This window comes from Mustela nigripes, chromosome 1 (assembly GCF_022355385.1).
Source record: "Mustela nigripes isolate SB6536 chromosome 1, MUSNIG.SB6536, whole genome shotgun sequence".
Classification (NCBI taxonomy): domain Eukaryota; kingdom Metazoa; phylum Chordata; class Mammalia; order Carnivora; family Mustelidae; genus Mustela; species Mustela nigripes.
In genome coordinates, this window is record NC_081557.1 from 246,004,326 (window position 1) to 246,021,724 (window position 17,399).

Here is a 17,399-nt window from a genome sequence, read left to right on the forward strand (position 1 = left end):
GTGACTTCTCTTCTTTTGGTGGTTATCTTTTGGATTTATCATGCAATTTCTAGCCTGCAGGTAGATAAAGCAATTTTCCAGGACAGAGTAATTAGATTTCCATTCTATACACGGGAGGCAATGTGTGTGGGAAAAGCGGCTGTAGTTATCATGAAAAAAAATTGCCTCAGAAGTTAATTGCCAAGTTACCAAAAAGTAATGATCGCGCAGTTACAACATACGTACGGCATGTGTAAGCTCTGTGTTTTTAAAAGGTTTTCTCCTTGATTAGGCGCCCCGGAACACAACACATCTGGCATTGTGCTTCCTCTCCCTCCCGGTCTGCACTTAAGCCTTAAATTGTCCTTTCACATTACCTGAAGATGAAAATGGGGTCGCCCTGGCTGTTTTTATCCATCAAATGCTATTTTGTGCTCAGGCTTTAAAAGCCCAGTGTAACATCACAATTGAATAGTCAGGATAATAATAGAAATTTTATTTTTTCATGGAGTAGTCCTTTTTATCACAACAACTCGGAAGAGGTTACATAGGATTGCTGTTTTCCGCGGAGCTTTAGTAGTATGTGTTCTTTGGGAAACAGTAAGGAGGACTTGAGAGCCCTGGAAAAGCCTGTACCATGAAGGCAACCCCAGCAGTCACTGTCGCCCATCCAGCAAACACTTATGGAGGACCAGCTGTATGCCAGATGCTGGTCTAGTGAGCAGAACGCACCTGAGTGCCTGCTTTGTGAGTTCATATCTAAGGGGGTAGAGGTGAGCAGAAGACAAACAGTTAAGTGCTAACAAGGAAAATAAAGTGAGGTAAGGGACTAGAAAAGTGTTAGGTATACGGGGGACATAATTTAAAATGGGGTCCTCTGAGCTTTGCCCCTGATGGGCTTTCCCACTTGGGGTACAAGCCAGTGGTCCAGCCTCTGTCTCCTCCATAAAACCTGGCTCAGGATCTCAGCTGCTGGGGCGTTGGGAGCCGCCCTGTCTTCATCCTCATAGCCTTGAACTCTTGCCTCCTCTGGGCTCTTTTCTTCAGCCCGCTTATCCCCTTCACAGTTACTTGATCAGGTCTACTGAGTGCCAGCCATCTTTTTGTTCATTATTTCCAGCTCTCTCAGTTACCCTCTAACGCGGGTCTCACCGTCCCCATCTTCTAGCTGCGGGAACTGAGTCCTGGAGAGTTTTAAGTATCTGGTCTGTAAGGTGTTTGAATAAGGATTCAGACTCCTGTCTCACTCCCTGTTTCTTCTTTCCCACCATGCTCTTCTTGCTCTCGGCACCAGGGAAGGGCCCATCCATCCTCACACTCTTGGTTGTATGTAAGAGGACATTTCTGATGATGACCCACTAGCTTTGTTGTAAAAGTTCGCCAAGTCGAGTGTGATTGAGCGATTGAGCGAAGTTTTTTGTTCTTTTTTTCTCTCCAGATGTTCCCTTCCTGTTGGACCAATGGATGTGCAGTTGCAAAACTCCTCTGTCTCACCGTCTGGAAAACTCGTGGTTCAGAGCTCCATTGATTATAGTGCATTCAAGCACAACGGCACGGTCGAGTGTAGGGCTTACAACAATGTGGGCAGGAGTTCTGCCTTTTTTAACTTTGCATTTAAAGGTAACAGCAAAGGTATATTTCTTTTTAATCCAATTTTAAGGGGATGTTTAGGCTCTGCCCACCATATCAGTCATGATTTTAAGTCCATTCCATCAATGGCCATGTCATTTCTGGTAATCTCGACATTGTCCCATGCTGTCATCAAACTCACTAAGTTTCATTCTGTACTAGTTCATTGGTAACACGTATGCATTTATGTGCATGCACCCATATGTACGTATGCGTGCATGTGTATGTGTGTATGTATGTATAGTGAATTGCATATTTCCAGTCATTCTCATTAAAAAAGGGGTACAGAGAGAAAATAGGAAAGTGCATTTGCCTTATAGCCAAATATAATGAGAATTGGGGCAATTTAAAAATTAAAATTCTATTTATTTATTTATTTATTTATTTTTAAAGGATCTTATTTATTTATTCATTTGACAGAGATCACAAGTAGGCAGAGAGAGAGGGAGGAGGAAGCAGGTCCCCTACTAAGCAGCAAGCCCAATGCAGGGCTTGATCCCAGGACCCTGGGATCATGACCTGAGCCAAAGGCAGAGGCTTTAATCCGCTGAGCCACTCAGGTACCTCCAAATTAAATTCAAGATTTTAGTTATTGAAAATCATGCATTTTAACACATTGCCAGATGTCCAAAAGTGAACACTGCATTTTATGAAGTTATGTCACTGAGCTATTTTTTTTTTTTTTTGAGCTATTTCTTTAATGTTTGTAAAATTTGGTTCACGAGGGACTAGCTCTCCTACCATAAGTTAAATGATCCTTGTGGGGCAAATTGATGAATTGGTATGAAGTTAGAGGACAAAGAAACCGGGCACCCATCTGCGTGGGGCGTAGTTTTTGTTTTCTCGAACTGGCGAAGGTGTGTGCCAGTGAGTGGTACACTTCCAGTTTTTGAGTAATGAGGGGAAGAATCTTACATTGTTCTTCATCCAGATTTTTCCCTCGGACTGGCAATGAAAAGAATACTTTAAACATGTTTTCTTGGTTGTAGAAGAAATTCTTGCTCAGTGTAAAAAATTTAGACAATACAGGGAAGCTTAAAGAAGAAAATAGAAACTATCCATAAAGGAAACTTCTTAAAGTTGTCTGAGGCAGGAATTTGGTTGAAGTACAAAAGTTCATCAAATGTTGCTTTTCATGGACAAAACAGCATAAAATTCTTCTTGTGCTACAGAAATCTCAGCTTCCACAGCAGTCTGGTTTCAAGTTGTTATTTCAAAAGATTCTTTTGAATCATAAGAGTAAGATGATATGGGGCGCCTGGGTGGCTCAGTGGGTTAAAGCTTCTGCCTTCAGCTCAGATCATGATCTCAGGGTCCTGGGATCGAGCCCCACATCCAGCTCTCTGCTCAGCAGGGAGCCTGCTTCCCCCTCTCTCTCCCTGCCTGCCTCTCTGCCTACTTGTAATCTGTCAAATAAATAAATAAAATCTTTAAAAAAAAAAAAAGAATAAGGTGATATTAGCAAGGCAAGGAGCTGATGAGATCTGCTTGGCTTTGAACCCTGCTCATGGGCTGTAAAGGGGGGGGGGGGATGGGTGAGTTTGGGGTGAGGTGGTTGTGGCAATGATCCATCCCTGCTAATAGGTTGTGATTCCACATTCCCCTTTCATTTTAGAACAAATCCATCCCCACACCCTCTTCACACCTTTGCTGATTGGTTTTGTGATCGCAGCTGGTATGATGTGCATTATCGTGATGATTCTTACCTACAAATATTTACAGGTAATCCTTCATTTGTTCTCCACCCTCAAGGCTGCAGTGATTGAAACATTAATCATTAAAAGATGGTGTTTCTCTCCCTTTCTCCCCCCGACCAGAAACCCATGTATGAAGTACAGTGGAAGGTTGTTGAGGAGATAAATGGAAACAATTATGTGTACATAGACCCAACACAGCTTCCTTATGATCATAAATGGGAGTTTCCCAGAAACAGGCTGAGTTTTGGTCAGTATGAAAATGGGCTTTCCACGTAACCTTTTTGTGTGCACATAACAATGACTTTAGGGAACCCCACTCACTGCCTCTGTTCTTTTCATCCGAGACCAGTGACTATTTTCCGTGACATTTCACTGCTTTTGATAGATTTTGCATAAAGTGCATTAATGGAGAAATGTCTCTAGACAGACTTGTCCTTAATTCCTTAACAATTCCTTAATTGTTGACTTTGAAATTACCCAGGTGGTCCTTTGGTCCCACCACCACCATTTACTCTCTTCTTCTCGGCAGGGAAAACTCTGGGTGCCGGGGCCTTTGGGAAAGTGGTTGAGGCTACCGCATACGGCCTCATTAAGTCGGATGCCGCCATGACTGTCGCCGTTAAGATGCTCAAACGTAAGTTTCCCCAGGCTCCTCTATGCCCTCAGCATTGGCTTGCCGTGTTTGCTTTTTGCTAAAATGAAACATTTTCCTCATTTTAGCAAGTGCCCATTTAACTGAACGGGAAGCCCTAATGTCTGAGCTCAAAGTCTTGAGTTACCTCGGTAATCACATGAATATTGTGAATCTTCTCGGAGCGTGCACCGTTGGAGGTAAGACTGTGACCAAATTAACTTTTACTATCTTTCAAATTATCAAAAGAGGGGAGATTTTAATATGATTTCAACAGGGCTTGATTATATCAAACTCTTGCCAGATTTTCACCCAGGTTGCTACCTCTTGCGAGATTTCACATCCCTTCCCCCCAAAAGCTGTTGTTCTTAAGAATGTGTATTTTAGTTTTATCATCAGGGGGTGGGACAGCCCAGGACACACCCTGGTTATTGTCATAGCCGTTGCATCAAGAGGGACCTCTTAAGTCTCCTGAGAACGTCTCTCCTCTCGCCCAGAAAGCTCTTTTTTTCCAAGTTTGATAGTTTGCCAAATCGTAGTCAGTCACTAAAGGGTTACCATTCATTTGCATACCACAATCAAAGGTAGACTTTGAAGCCTGCCAGTTCTCAAATACACACCAAATGAGGCAAACACTTCACTTCTGTAAAAAACTGGATTTCCAGTTGAAAGCGATTCCGAAGCAGAGCCTTCCATCAAGGATGTCTGTGATGTTTCTCATTTTGGTCGTAAAGGAGCAAAGATGTGTAACCGAGCTCTTCCTCGAGATGTATAGGGATTCACGGTCAAGTTGACGGCTTAGAGAATTTCTTAAAACAGCCCCATACACGTGGCTTCCCCATCATGACTTGTTCATGGAAGTTTCTGCCCAAGTCGGTTTGTTGTCTCCTAACTTGAGAGCGGCAGCGTGAGGAACCTTCACCACATGGAAAACCCTGGTGGCAGGTCGCACTGAGGAGGCAGGTGACGCCCTGCCACTCAGGTGCTCGCCTACCCCCTGGGGCTCGGCTCAGCTGGCTGTTCTGTGCCATTGGTTTTCCTTTTATGCCACACTTTGTGCCCTTCGTCATTTCCATAATGACATTGAGAACGCGTGAAGCTCTGCTACAAATAAGGGACTCAAAGGGTTCATGCGGGAAATTTGTTAAGGGTATAACGTCGAAAGCAGTAACTCTTGTGTGTGATGCCAGCAGTCTAGCTGGGCCTCCGAGCATGGACGTCACTTAGGACATCAGGTCCAAGGAGGCTTACCTGGAGAGCTGTGCTCCCCAGAACGCTGATTCTCAGTAGGCTTAGCAATGAACCGGAATAAAAATGGTTATGATCACCCCTGAGTGTGTTTATGGGTATTGTTTCTATAAAACTCACCTCTTTTTAACCTTCCTTTATATGCCTGTAGGACCCACCCTGGTCATTACTGAATACTGTTGCTATGGTGATCTTTTGAATTTTTTGCGAAGAAAACGTGATTCATTTATTTGCTCAAAGCAGGAAGATCACTCCGAAGTGGCACTTTATAAGAACCTTCTGCATTCAAAGGAGTCTTCGTGGTAAGACTGATTTACATAAATAGCTGTTGATAGGCAGTTCGTGGGGTCATAAGGGTTTGCAATCAAGGCTGATTCTTTAAACAAACGAACAGAGGTACTTTAAGGCGCCAAATCAGAATTATTAAATCATTTAGGTGTCATCAACAATTTGGAAAGTTTGAATAGTGTTTGTAAAGATTTAAGTAGTATTAAACTTAGATTTTTTATTGATTTTTTTTTTTGGATGCATCTTTCATTTTTTTCTAAGTGTTAATTCTGTTCCGTGGAATGAATTCTATACCTGTTTCTCTTATCATGGCTCTATTCTTTTTTTTTTTTTTTAATATTTTATTTATTTATTTGACAGAGATCACAAGTAGGCAGAGAGGTGGGCAGAGAGACAGGAAGGGAAACAGGCTCCCTGTCGAGCAGAGAGCCCGACGCGGGGCTCGATCCCAGGACCCTGGACCATGACCTGAGCCGAAGGCAGAGACTTTAACCCACTGAGCCACCCAGGCGCCCATGGCTCTATTCTTCTGTGTCATTTTGTTTATTCTGTTGGGCTTGCTACTTTATGTATCTCTATAGTGAGATGCTGCTTATAGGGAAAATGTTAAAGCCTGTCAAGTTGTCTTGGTAAATTTCTTGAAAACTTTTAACAGGGTTGCAAGAGAGCTCTGAACATATCTCGGCACATAGGTTTCTCACCATCTACCTCTGAATTATTTCTGTATACCTTGCCCTTTTTTTTTTTTTTTTTAATTTAAACTCCTCATGCTATAAAAAGGCACAGTGACTCTAACACATTTTTAACAATTCTGTACCTTATTTTCATCACTTTCATCTTTAATATTGTTCTGAATTTGAATGGTGGATAAAGAGCTTCAGATTCCTTTAAGAACAGCTAGTGTGGCTTACAGTCAGAATAACATTCTTCTCTGCCATGCCTGGTCTGTTCTTTCCAAAGGTAGAGCCACCATTGAGGAAGATTTCCTAGATCACCCCGCCCAACAGAAATCCTATTCATCATGCTTTCTACTTTAAGTATAAGTATACTTTATACTTTATATTTTATAATCCCTTATACTTTATATTTCTGAAGTTGTGTGGAGGGTTTCTCTTCTCCTTTTTTATTCATTCTGTCCTCTGCATTTTGAGACAGCAGGACTTTATTTCTTAAACTTCACTCCAGGCCCTCGAGAAGACTTTAGTAACTATTACTGATGGGCAGTTACCTTTTAAAGCTCTTTTTTGTACCCCTGGCTAAAGTTTTAAACCCCAGATGAAGCCTTTTTATTTTACCTTTTTTTTTTTTTTTAAGTCCTATAGACTTAGGTGGTGTCAAGTGGGAGTAAAATACGAAACAAACCACCTTTTGTTAGTTTCTCCAGAGCATATGCTCTTTGTGTGAGTAAATGAGCCACTTTGCCTTATTTCTGAAACCTTGGCCCCATATCTGTTTCTCAACTTTCTGAAATAATGGCCCAAATTGTTCAATCCGATGTGGTGTTCTTTGTGTTTTGGGATCCCATATGGGACTGGAACCACCAGCATACTCCGAAGGAGATTGTTGTCATAGTGTTTCTATGCTAATCAGAAGCAGGAAGTACTAGAAATCTTGAAGACTTTCCAGCCAAATGTTGCAGATTCAAGAGGTCCAGATGGTTCAGAAAATCATCCAAATTATTGGTGTTTATCTGAACTAAACTTGGTTTTTTCAAACCTTCTTCCATCAGTCGCTATATGTTAACGATCCCTGCCTTCCCCCCAATCCCACAATCGGAAGCTCTTGGTCTTTGTGTCTTCCTTGTCTCTTTCATTTTGTCTCTTGGGGCTAATTTAGAGAGTTTGAGGGGATGGGGGATAATGTTTTTGGCTCTCTGTTTCCCATTAAATCCCTGGTGTCAAGAGATGGGAAATTTCTAACCCGAGTCCCATCAGTGATTGAACACAAAAAAGACGGTCTCATTCCCGGGCGTTGGACCCTAATGTTGAATATTAAAAACTCCTATCTTATGAACAAGATTTTCTGCATTCAAACTTGGCAATACTTTCTTTGAACAAAATCAGCCTCTTACGTAAAAAAGGCAGTGGGGAGATAGAGCCTGCCCCGTGGGTACTTCCCCTGTCTCCCGTTCTATTCAGTCCTGATTTGATGGATGGATGGATGTTTCATCTCTCACAGCAATGACAGTACTAATGAATACATGGACATGAAACCTGGAGTTTCCTATGTTGTGCCGACCAAGGCGGACAAGAGGAGATCGGCAAGGATAGGTGGGTACCTATCAAACAATCAGGATTTCTCATACCACGGTGAAATGTACCAGTTTGCCCCCTAGTGATTGGTTCTTTTCCAGTAGGGCCCAATGCCCAGTGCCACCGGTCAGTGGCAGTTAGGGTTCCCTGTGGGTATTGGGGTCAGAGCATTTGTTACTGTATAGGAACATCTCACTGCATATATGAAAATAACATGGGTATCAGATTGTATTTTGCATATCAAAAAATAGATTTTTAAAAAAAAATTTTATTTATTTATTTGAGAGACAGACAGAGAGAGCATGAGCAAGGAGAAGGTCAGAGGGAGAAGCAGACTCCCTGTGGAGCTGGGACCCCGATGCGGGACTCGATCCCGGGACTCTGGGATCATGACCTAAGCCGAAGGCAGGTGTCCAACGAACTGAGCCACCCAGGCGTCCCCAAAAATAGATTTTTATATTTATTTACCATCTTCCTCACCTGAAGCCCCAGATTGTGAATACTAGCTTGGACACTTACCTTTCCTCAACGCTAGGCAGGTGACTTGCCTGCATAGTCACGTCAGCTCCTTCATTACCAGCCGTGGTATCCTTGTCACTGTCTTCTGTTTTCTAAGCTCTGAGGTTTAATTGCTAAGAAAGTGCTCCTTCTCCTGACAGGTTCATACATAGAAAGAGATGTGACTCCCGCCATCATGGAAGATGACGAGTTGGCTCTAGACCTGGAGGACTTGTTGAGCTTTTCTTACCAGGTGGCCAAGGGCATGGCCTTCCTCGCCTCCAAGAATGTGAGTAGGCGTGGTTCTGTTAGCAGAACGCCCCACCCCCACCCCCCATCCCCCCACCCCCATGCAGCCTTTTAGAGCCCTGGTTAGAATACACAGTGTCATTTGGAAGTGTGGTAACCCACAACAGAGGAAATTCAGTTTCTTCATGCTCCAACTGCTCTCTCTTTGGAATTCCTATTCTCATTTATAAGCTTTAAAGTGCAGGCCTGTCTAAATGAGCTTTCTATGAAAAAAAATTTTTTTTATGCAGTGAATTCATTTAAAAATTTTGGCTGTCAGGATATGGGAGCTGCTCCTAGAAAATAGATAATGATTTTATCGGCAAAAGGAGGGGTGCCTCATGGCAGGTGCTGGGCTTGGTGAAGGACACACTTGGGTTTTATTGAAAGGCCTCAGCTATTGTATGGGTTCATGAAAGTGTTGGGGGAATAAGGAACCAGAGAGTAATAAGTATTGGGGGGAAAGATAAGGATAGGAAGAGAATGAGGGAACCAAAGCGAGGAACATAGTCTCTGGACTATGTCCAGAGGATTTCCTTAGCAAATGGGACTTGCAGTCTAGCAGGAGGTAACGGATCCCACCCTTCAGGGTCATTGGTGACATTTCCCAACAGTGACCAAACGGAAAGAGTGTGATATAGGATGGCTGCAATAAAGAACCCCTTCCCTGTGTCCTTGGGAAACATTGAATTGGAGTTGCAAAGATGTTTTAAAAACTCTGTAAAAGGACCTTCAAAGAGAGGCATGCATGAGTTTTCGGTTTAAGAAATATGATAGGACTATTTTTAATGTATTTTTCTATGAATGAGAGCAGTCCTAAGGAGAAAAAAAAATCCATTCGAGTTGGTTTGGAAAGTGATTATCGTAATTAAGGTCCTAACGATGTGAAACACAAATTCTGAACATCATTCAAAGCATAATTTAGATCTTTATTTTTGGTGCACCGAATAGTTTCATTGGAAAGCCGAGGTACTGGATTTGTGTGACAGAGCAGCATTCTAGAATGTGTTGGACATAGTTTTCATTCCTGAAGAGTTTAAAATAAATGTAAATGGTTTTCTTTTCTCTCCTACTCTCCTAATAGTGTATTCACAGAGACTTGGCTGCTAGAAATATCCTCCTTACTCACGGTCGAATCACAAAGATTTGTGATTTTGGTCTAGCCAGAGACATCAAGAATGATTCTAATTATGTGGTCAAAGGAAACGTGAGTACCCACTCTCTGCTTGACAGTCCAGTGAAGGATTTTAGTTTCAAGTTTTTCTAAGAATTGCTTTTTATGAGTTTCCTAATGCAAATCCTACCTTTGAGATATCATGCATTTTAGCAGTCAAATTAAGTGTACTTCAGCAAAATTTGCATGGTATGCTGAACATTACTACAACTAACATTCCGATAATAGAATTCCTAATTCTAATTGTGTAATTATGGGGCATGTGAAAGAAACAGAAATAGCCTTAATTTTCATTATAGCCTGAGAATAGCAATGAACTCTAGTTTGTTCAAGTGAAACAAATGTGGGCCTGAAGGTCACAGCAGGGCAATTTTATTTGGAGATTGACATGCTATGTGAAAAAGATTAAAATATCTAAGGTAGCGTTCAGAATTAGGTATGTAGAATGTTGGATCGTCTAATCAATAGCGGTCATATTAAATAGGTTCATAAGTAATAATTGGGTTAGAGAACATAGTGATTTTATTTCAAAGTGCTTTATTTCCCTGCCAGTTCTCACTATATCATCAGAACAACCCCCTGCGATGTCCTCACATTTTCAGAGTTGGAAAAACTAAAACTCAGTATGTTTTATATGTTTTAGTAATAAACTTCACTCTTTCAGAGCTGTCACAGTTCAGTAAGGCCTGAAACCAGAGCCCGTGATCTCCAAAGCAGCATCCCATTACTATGGGAAGCCATCGAGTCCTGTGCATACATCCTTGTGTGTCTGTTTGCCCAGGCCCATTTCCCTAGTCCAGATTTATTCCTGGAAGTAGTTATTTCTGTCCCTTATGATAATGTAGTATTTTCTCCGCCATCACCATAGGGTAGGCTATACTTGACTTGATTTTGTAGAAATGTTGCTGGCTTTATGTCCTGATCAAGCCGTTTCTTTCTTTCTTTCTTTCTTTTTTTTTTTTTTAAGATATTTATTTATTTGAGGGACGCCTGGATGGCTCAGTGGGTTAAAGCTTCTGCCTTTGGCTCAGGTCATGATCCCAGGGTCCTGGGATCGAGCCCCGCATCGGGCTCCCTGCTCAGCGGGGAGCCTGCTTCCTCCTCTCTCTCCGCCTGCCTCTGTGACTTCTTGTGATTTCTCTCTGTCAAATAAATAAATAAATCTTAAAAAAAAAAAAAAAAGATTGTTTATTTATTTGAGAGAGAGAGAGAGAGAATGAGAGCATGAGCAGCGGGGGTTGCAGGCAGAGAATAGGGAAAAGTAGGCTCCCGCTGAGCAGAGAGCCCGATGCAAGGCTCGATCCCAGGATGCTGGGATCATGACCCGAGCCAAAGGCAGACGCTTAACTGACTGAGCCAGCCAGGCGCCCCCTCAAAACATGTATTTCTAATAAATCTCTTCTAAGACTAGATTTCATCATTATGAGGGTTAATGGAACCAGGTTCTCTCCAGCCCGGTGCATGCACTATTGGAAGAAGGAACAAGAGGTGGTTCCTTATCTGGGCCTTTCAGTAGTCAAAGAAGGGCATGAGGAGGAAAGCAGCGGGTTCTGGACCCAGTCTTGCCGAGTTCGCATCTGATTCCGTCATTTAGTGGCGGTGGGATATTTGCGAGAATTACCCAATGCCCTTCAACCTTGCTTTTTTTCCTTCCTATTGGACGTGATCCTGTCACCTGCCTCATAAAGTTTTGAGGATTAAATGAGTTCATCTTGGTGACATGCTTAGGACAGTGTGAGCCATATTGCTCCTAATATAGCACTTTTCTTCTTCTTCTTTTTTTTTTTTTTAAAGATTTTATTTATTTATTTGACAGAGAGAGATCACAAGCAGGCGGAGAGGTAGGCAGAGAGAGAGGAAGGGAAGCAGACTCCCTGCTGAGCAGAGAGCCCCATGCGGGGCTCGATCCCAGGACCCTGAGATCATGACTGAGCTGAAGGCAGAGGCTTTAACCCACTGAGCCAGCCACGCGCCCCAGCAGCTCTTTTCTTCTCTTCTTTGTAGATGTCTGATTTGGAATATAAATAACTGTGACAGTGGTTATGCCTCAGCTTCGTAGTAACTTGTTACTGCTTGGGGACCTTTGCTGAAATGCACAAGGGTGGGTTAGGTCCCACCAGGCTTCTAGACTGGGGGCTCCAGCTTAGGCGTGTCGAGCTAACCAGTTACAGATCTCTCTTCACCAGGCTCACACGACATGTTACTGCCCCAAATTTACGACATCGTGGCCGTGTGTCGTCTCCCTGTGTCCGCTTCTCAGAAGGTTCTTCCACTCAATCCACATAGGTTCTGAGTCATTTTTTCTGCCGTGGCCCCTTCCATAGTCTGGTGAGGCCAGTTGGAACCCTTGTCAGAACGTTGTCTTAAATGTCTAAAATAAAACCTGTAGGATGATCAAGAAATACAGTTCATTTGGAATAGAGTTCTCATGCTATTAAAAAGCCCATTTTTGCTGTCGGTACCTGTGCTGCATTGTTATGTGGAGCAACCTGTTCTAGGCGTGGGTCTCAAAACTGCTGTGACTGGTGACATTACATGATGGTGAAAGTGACTGTTGGTTCCTGCTGGTGACAAAGTCACAGGAACAGCGAAGATCGCTGGGTGTTACTGCCTTCATTCACCACTGAAGGAAATGCTAAACTTCATATAGAAGTTAATGAAAACAAGAATGTCCTTCTTTCTCCCTTCCAAGTTCATAGGCCCTTGAATCCAGGACGCCTGTATAGTGGGAGCTAACCCGGGGGGCTCAGTTAGTTAAGCGTCTGCCTTCGGCTCAGGTCATGCTCCCAGAGTCCTGGGATCAAGCCCCACATCAGACTCCCTTGCTCCTTGGGGAGGCTGCTTCTCCCTCTCCATCTGCCTGCCACTTCTCCTGCTTGGGCTCTCTCTCCCTGTGTTAAATAAATAAAACCTTAAAAAACAAATAAATGAAAAGCCCCCATCGTAGCTTTAGCATAAATTTGGGGAGGGAATACTAGAAGGCTTGCTTGCTTGCTTTTTTTCCTGCTGGCTAAAGTAACTTTAACACTCGATTAAAAATTCTCTTCCCAGTTTTCAATCCTAAATGGATTAAGAGAAGGATTGATCTAGTCGTTTATGGCAGACTAAGATCCAGGAATCCAGAATGTCTATAAGAGGAATAGTCCCAGCAAGTTTAGTTTGATTTTCACGGAAAGGGTTCATTTAGGATGTGAACCTCCGCTGTTGAATTTGAAGCCCAGATCTGCCACTCGCTGCCTTGGAACCGTGATGGTCACCAGAAGCCGCTACTGTTCTTGTGCGCTTGCTTATACAAGGCGACTATTGAAAGATGAGTGAGTCGGCGGTACTGTGCTAAGCACTTCGGTCCACATGAGCTCACTTAACCCACAAAACAACTCAGGAAATTGGAAGCATTATTTTTGCTTTACAGAGGAACATATTGAGACTTAATTACAGATACTTATAGGACATTTCCAACGTATTCATAAAGGATAATTTGGGTTTGAAATGACCGAAAACCCCAAAGAAAAGGAAAAGAAGCGTGGTTAGCAGCACACTGGGGCTGGTGTAGAGCGCCGGGACCCAATCTTCCTCCTCCATTTTCCTACCATCGCTGGCGTAACCCTCCCCCTTGCCGCAAGGTGGCCTCTGCGGAGCCCGCCAGACGGCAGGACGGAGGAGGGATGACACTGTACGGACTCAATGTCCCCATCTTTTTTCCTTATTTTTTTAAGATCGATCTTATTTATGTGAGAGAGAAATAGAGCATGAGTAGGGCTGGGGCGGGGGGTGGGAGCAGAGAGAGAAGCAGGCTCCCCGCTGAGCAAGGAACCCCATGCAGGGCTCAGTCCAAGGACCCCGGGATCATGACCTGAGCCAAAGGCAGATGCTTAACCACCTGAGCCCCTGAGCCACCCAGGCACCCCTGAGGGTCCTCTTCTTGAAAATGTGGATAGTACTCAGTGAACCACCTATTTCAGAAGTAGGGGGAGTTGTCTGAGGTCGCAGGGTAAAAGGCCTTCGTGAGATGGCAGTCACCTTCTCGCCCTCACCCCCTCAGCAGGAGCGATGGCTGTAGGAATATTTTCTCTTCAGTTTTGTTTTTGAACTGATTACTTAACATCACCACGTGTGTTGTGCTTGCGTTCTAGGCTCGGCTGCCTGTGAAGTGGATGGCACCGGAAAGCATTTTCAACTGTGTGTACACATTCGAGAGTGATGTCTGGTCCTATGGGATTTTTCTGTGGGAGCTATTCTCTTTAGGTAAAGTGCTTTCCAGGGGCACCTTGGTTAGATTTCCGAGCATCTTCTTTAAGATTGTTATCAGCGTCCTGCTTGCTTATTATTAACACTGATTCGTAAACTGTTTGTGCCTCAGGAAGCAGCCCCTACCCTGGGATGCCAGTCGATTCTAAGTTCTACAAGATGATCAAGGAAGGGTTCCGAATGCTCAGCCCTGAGCACGCACCTGCTGAAATGTAAGGGTTGAGATATTTTCCTGCAGGTCCTGCTTCCCCTTTTGTTTACCTTTTCAAAGACAGAAACCCACGTGGGTGTGTGTGTGTGTGTGTTGGAGTGGAGGGGTGCGACAGTGTTTCACCAGGATGGTCTGAAGTATCAACACCTCCTGGTTCCTTTTGATGACATCCTGATCAGGTGTCATTTTTGTAGCTTATTTTCATAATCGCTTGTCACCAAATATGCAGAAAGCGTCAGCAGTCTTCCACAGGCCCAGTGTTTGATTTCATGCCCTCGCCATTTAGTATGCCCGGTTGCACGGCCCTGGAATGATTTTTGAGATGGTCACATGGCGTACACTGAGAAGCCAGGCCAAGGGCGTTGAGGAGTGATAGGAAATGGCCCTCACTTCGCAGGTATGACATCATGAAGACTTGCTGGGATGCTGATCCCCTGAAAAGGCCAACGTTCAAGCAGATTGTGCAGCTAATTGAGAAGCAGATTTCAGATAGCTCCAATCATGTGAGTACGCTCCGGCCCCCGCTCTCGGTCCTGGGTGCTTCCTTCTCGGGCCCAACCCCTGTCTCCTTGGCTTAGGCGGCATACTGGACTTTGGGTGGGCGAGGAAAGCAGTGGCAATAAGTTCTTTCTGCCAGACCCCCATTCTGAGCATAAAGATGTGAGATGAGGAGGGAAAAGGGGAAGGCTTTGTTTCCTCCCCCTACCCCAGATGCTGGTCATGGGATCGGTGTGTTCTCGTCTCACATGTCTGGGCCATTCAGCCTTTGGACAGTTGGGGTAATGTGAACTAGAATGAAAAGCATAGAAGAGACAGCTGTTAGGGCAGGGAAATAAGCCTCCTGCTCAAACAGGCGTAGCCAGAAAATGGCAGCTAGCCGTCATGCCCACAGCCATATAGAATGAAGAGCTTTTTGAGGTCGAGAGATTCCCCGCCGGTGATTTGAGGAGGTGAGGGGGGTTGGGGTAGGGATTCTAAACTCAAAGCCATTATTTCTTCTCCTACTCTTAAGGAAGAACTAGTGATCCTTGCTTTAACTCAGATTTTTTTTTTAAGCTGCTTTTTTAATGGATCGTGTGCTTGGAGCTGTCCTTTCTAAGAGTATACCACTGATATTTTGGGGTTCAAGCTAGCACTTCTGGGTGTCAGAGCATGTTTCAAAGTAAACAGCATTTCCCACCCACGTGTTTAAGTCTCAGCGGAAGAGCCCTGGAAGGGCCACCAGTGTCCGAGCAGATGACCTCAGCCATTGGGTTATACTTGGCCAGAGAAGTTTAGAAACCCTTTTTAATAGTTTAGGTAGTTCTTGTTCCCAGATATGTCCCAATAGAAAAGTACTTTTTTAAAAAAATTGCCATCACTTCTTATGTATCAGACCTTGGGGGAAATGAGGGATCAAACAAAGTTTATGTTTCCTTTTGTCACTGTGCTCGGGATTTTTGGCCATGAAAGTCCCATCCATCCTCTCCCTTTTCAAAGAGACTTTGTAAGTTCCTTGCGATCCCGAAGCTGCCAACGTGTCCCCCTGTCGCCGTGTTCGTCACGGGGACCGGCGTATTAACTGCGGACTTGTGTTCCTCAGATTTATTCCAACCTAGCGAACGGCAGCCCCCACCAGGAGCGGCCCGTGGTGGACCATTCTGTGCGGATCAACTCCGTGGGCAGCAGCGCGTCCTCCACCCAGCCTCTGCTGGTGCACGAAGATGTCTGACGCAGGAGGCCTGCCAGTGGGAGTGGGGGTGGGGTCCTCCCCAACAGGAATGATCCCTGCTCTTTTGGTTTCTATACTGGTTGTTTTTGTTCTCTGTCGGCTTGCATCCTGTCCCAGAGTAGTGGACACACCACTGTAATCCCATCTTGATGCGCACACTCGAGTGGCCAGTGATTTTTGTCACCAGCCAGCATCCTGTTGTAAGAGTTCCAACTGTATCTTCTCCTCCCCAGAGCCAGGCGGCCCCCATTAATGAAAAAATAACAATAATAATAATAATAATAACAGACTTGGAGAAAGGGAGGGTGGGCTGGGCTGGGCACCCTGAGTCCTTTCCAAGGCTTCTCTGATTTTGGTTTGAAAAGCATCACCGATTGTTTATTTGAGTAAGTCACAGTGGTCACCTGCGGGCCTCCTAATCATCCTTGACCATATGATGATGCTGCAAGATTAGAAGCTGAGACCTGATCACTGATGTGGAAAATGGAATGTTCTTAGAACAAAGGGCAGAAGTCTATGAATATCTAGGCTTAAGCAATCTAGTATTTCATGCTGGGAGTGAGACCGAGGCCATGGGAAAGTACTCCCGGCACATGAATCAAGACCCGGGCACGAGCCTTTGTTCTCCTGACCGGGTTTGTAAATAGAGTTTGCTGTTAGGACGCCGAGTCTTAGAGGAGGCCTCCCAGCCGGCATTTGTATATACTCATCTACACGTTGTACATGGTCGTATACTCGCGGGGGGACGTCCCCCAAGGTGTTGTTTCTGGATGCGACCCTGGCTCAGGTCTGCTGTGCTTAGAAATAGATGAAGAGCCAGACGAGTTGGAAGGAAACAGTGTTTTGTTTTGTTTTGAAAGAAAAATAGACCATAATTGCCAAGCACAATCTTAACAAAAATCCCCTTTTGTAGTCTATGAACCTTGCTCCCCAGATTTTCCAGCGCAAACCTACCAGCTTCAGAAAGGCATCGTGCTTGATGGCTTCGATGCCGTTGGAAAAAGTGACTGGTTCACTGCATGACTCCCGCGGGAGGGACTGAACAGTGCTGTGCTAGTCTGGATTCTTCGAATTAAATATAGATTCAGCCTCCTCTGCAGGCATGTCCCGGACGCCAGGCCAGTATGTGTGTGTGTATGTGTGTGTGTGTGTGTGTGTGTGCGTGTGTGTGTGCGCGCGCGCGCGCGCGCGCATGTGCGTGTGTGTGCGCACTTCCGCGCATGCTTATAGACAAATATTTTGGATTTTTTTCTTTTGTCCAGCCCAAGAGGGTCCTTCAGCACTCCAGAAGTAGCTTGGCCTTCATCATCCTCACTGCTCGTTTCTCTGCATCTCGCTGTCTAGAGGAGCTTCCCCCAAAGCTCACGTAGCGTCTAATAGGAAGCAGAGTGCTTAAATACTTATTTATTTGCAAGTCACCGACACCTCAAGCATCCTGGTGTTTGTACTCAGCATACTGTACCCCTTCCTTAGACCTAAGGCTGCTCTCCCACTAAAGCATATTTAAATGTTACCCTTTAGGCAGTAGCCTGAATGTTATTCTTC

The 17,399-nt window shown here is 44.3% G+C and overlaps 1 protein-coding gene across 4 annotated transcripts in view; it reads left to right on the forward strand.

The window, feature by feature from the left end:
- KIT (KIT proto-oncogene, receptor tyrosine kinase) overlaps positions 1-17,393 on the forward strand; it is an 86,277-nt gene extending 68,884 nt beyond the window's left edge. For 2 of the 4 annotated variants that reach the window (XM_059384128.1, XM_059384134.1), the window contains exons 9-21: positions 1,418-1,611; positions 3,224-3,330; positions 3,426-3,552; positions 3,835-3,939; positions 4,026-4,136; positions 5,336-5,486; positions 7,651-7,742; positions 8,384-8,511; positions 9,595-9,717; positions 13,818-13,929; positions 14,045-14,144; positions 14,541-14,646; positions 15,726-17,393. In XM_059384128.1, coding sequence (XP_059240111.1) covers positions 1,418-1,611; positions 3,224-3,330; positions 3,426-3,552; positions 3,835-3,939; positions 4,026-4,136; positions 5,336-5,486; positions 7,651-7,742; positions 8,384-8,511; positions 9,595-9,717; positions 13,818-13,929; positions 14,045-14,144; positions 14,541-14,646; positions 15,726-15,854 — 1,585 coding nt within the window. In that variant the 3' untranslated portion in view covers positions 15,855-17,393. The remainder of the gene's footprint in view (positions 1-1,417; positions 1,612-3,223; positions 3,331-3,425; positions 3,553-3,834; positions 3,940-4,025; positions 4,137-5,335; positions 5,487-7,650; positions 7,743-8,383; positions 8,512-9,594; positions 9,718-13,817; positions 13,930-14,044; positions 14,145-14,540; positions 14,647-15,725) is intronic. The other 2 variants (XM_059384139.1, XM_059384147.1) reach the window with 1 other exon arrangement.
- Positions 17,394-17,399: the final 6 nt, after the last annotated feature.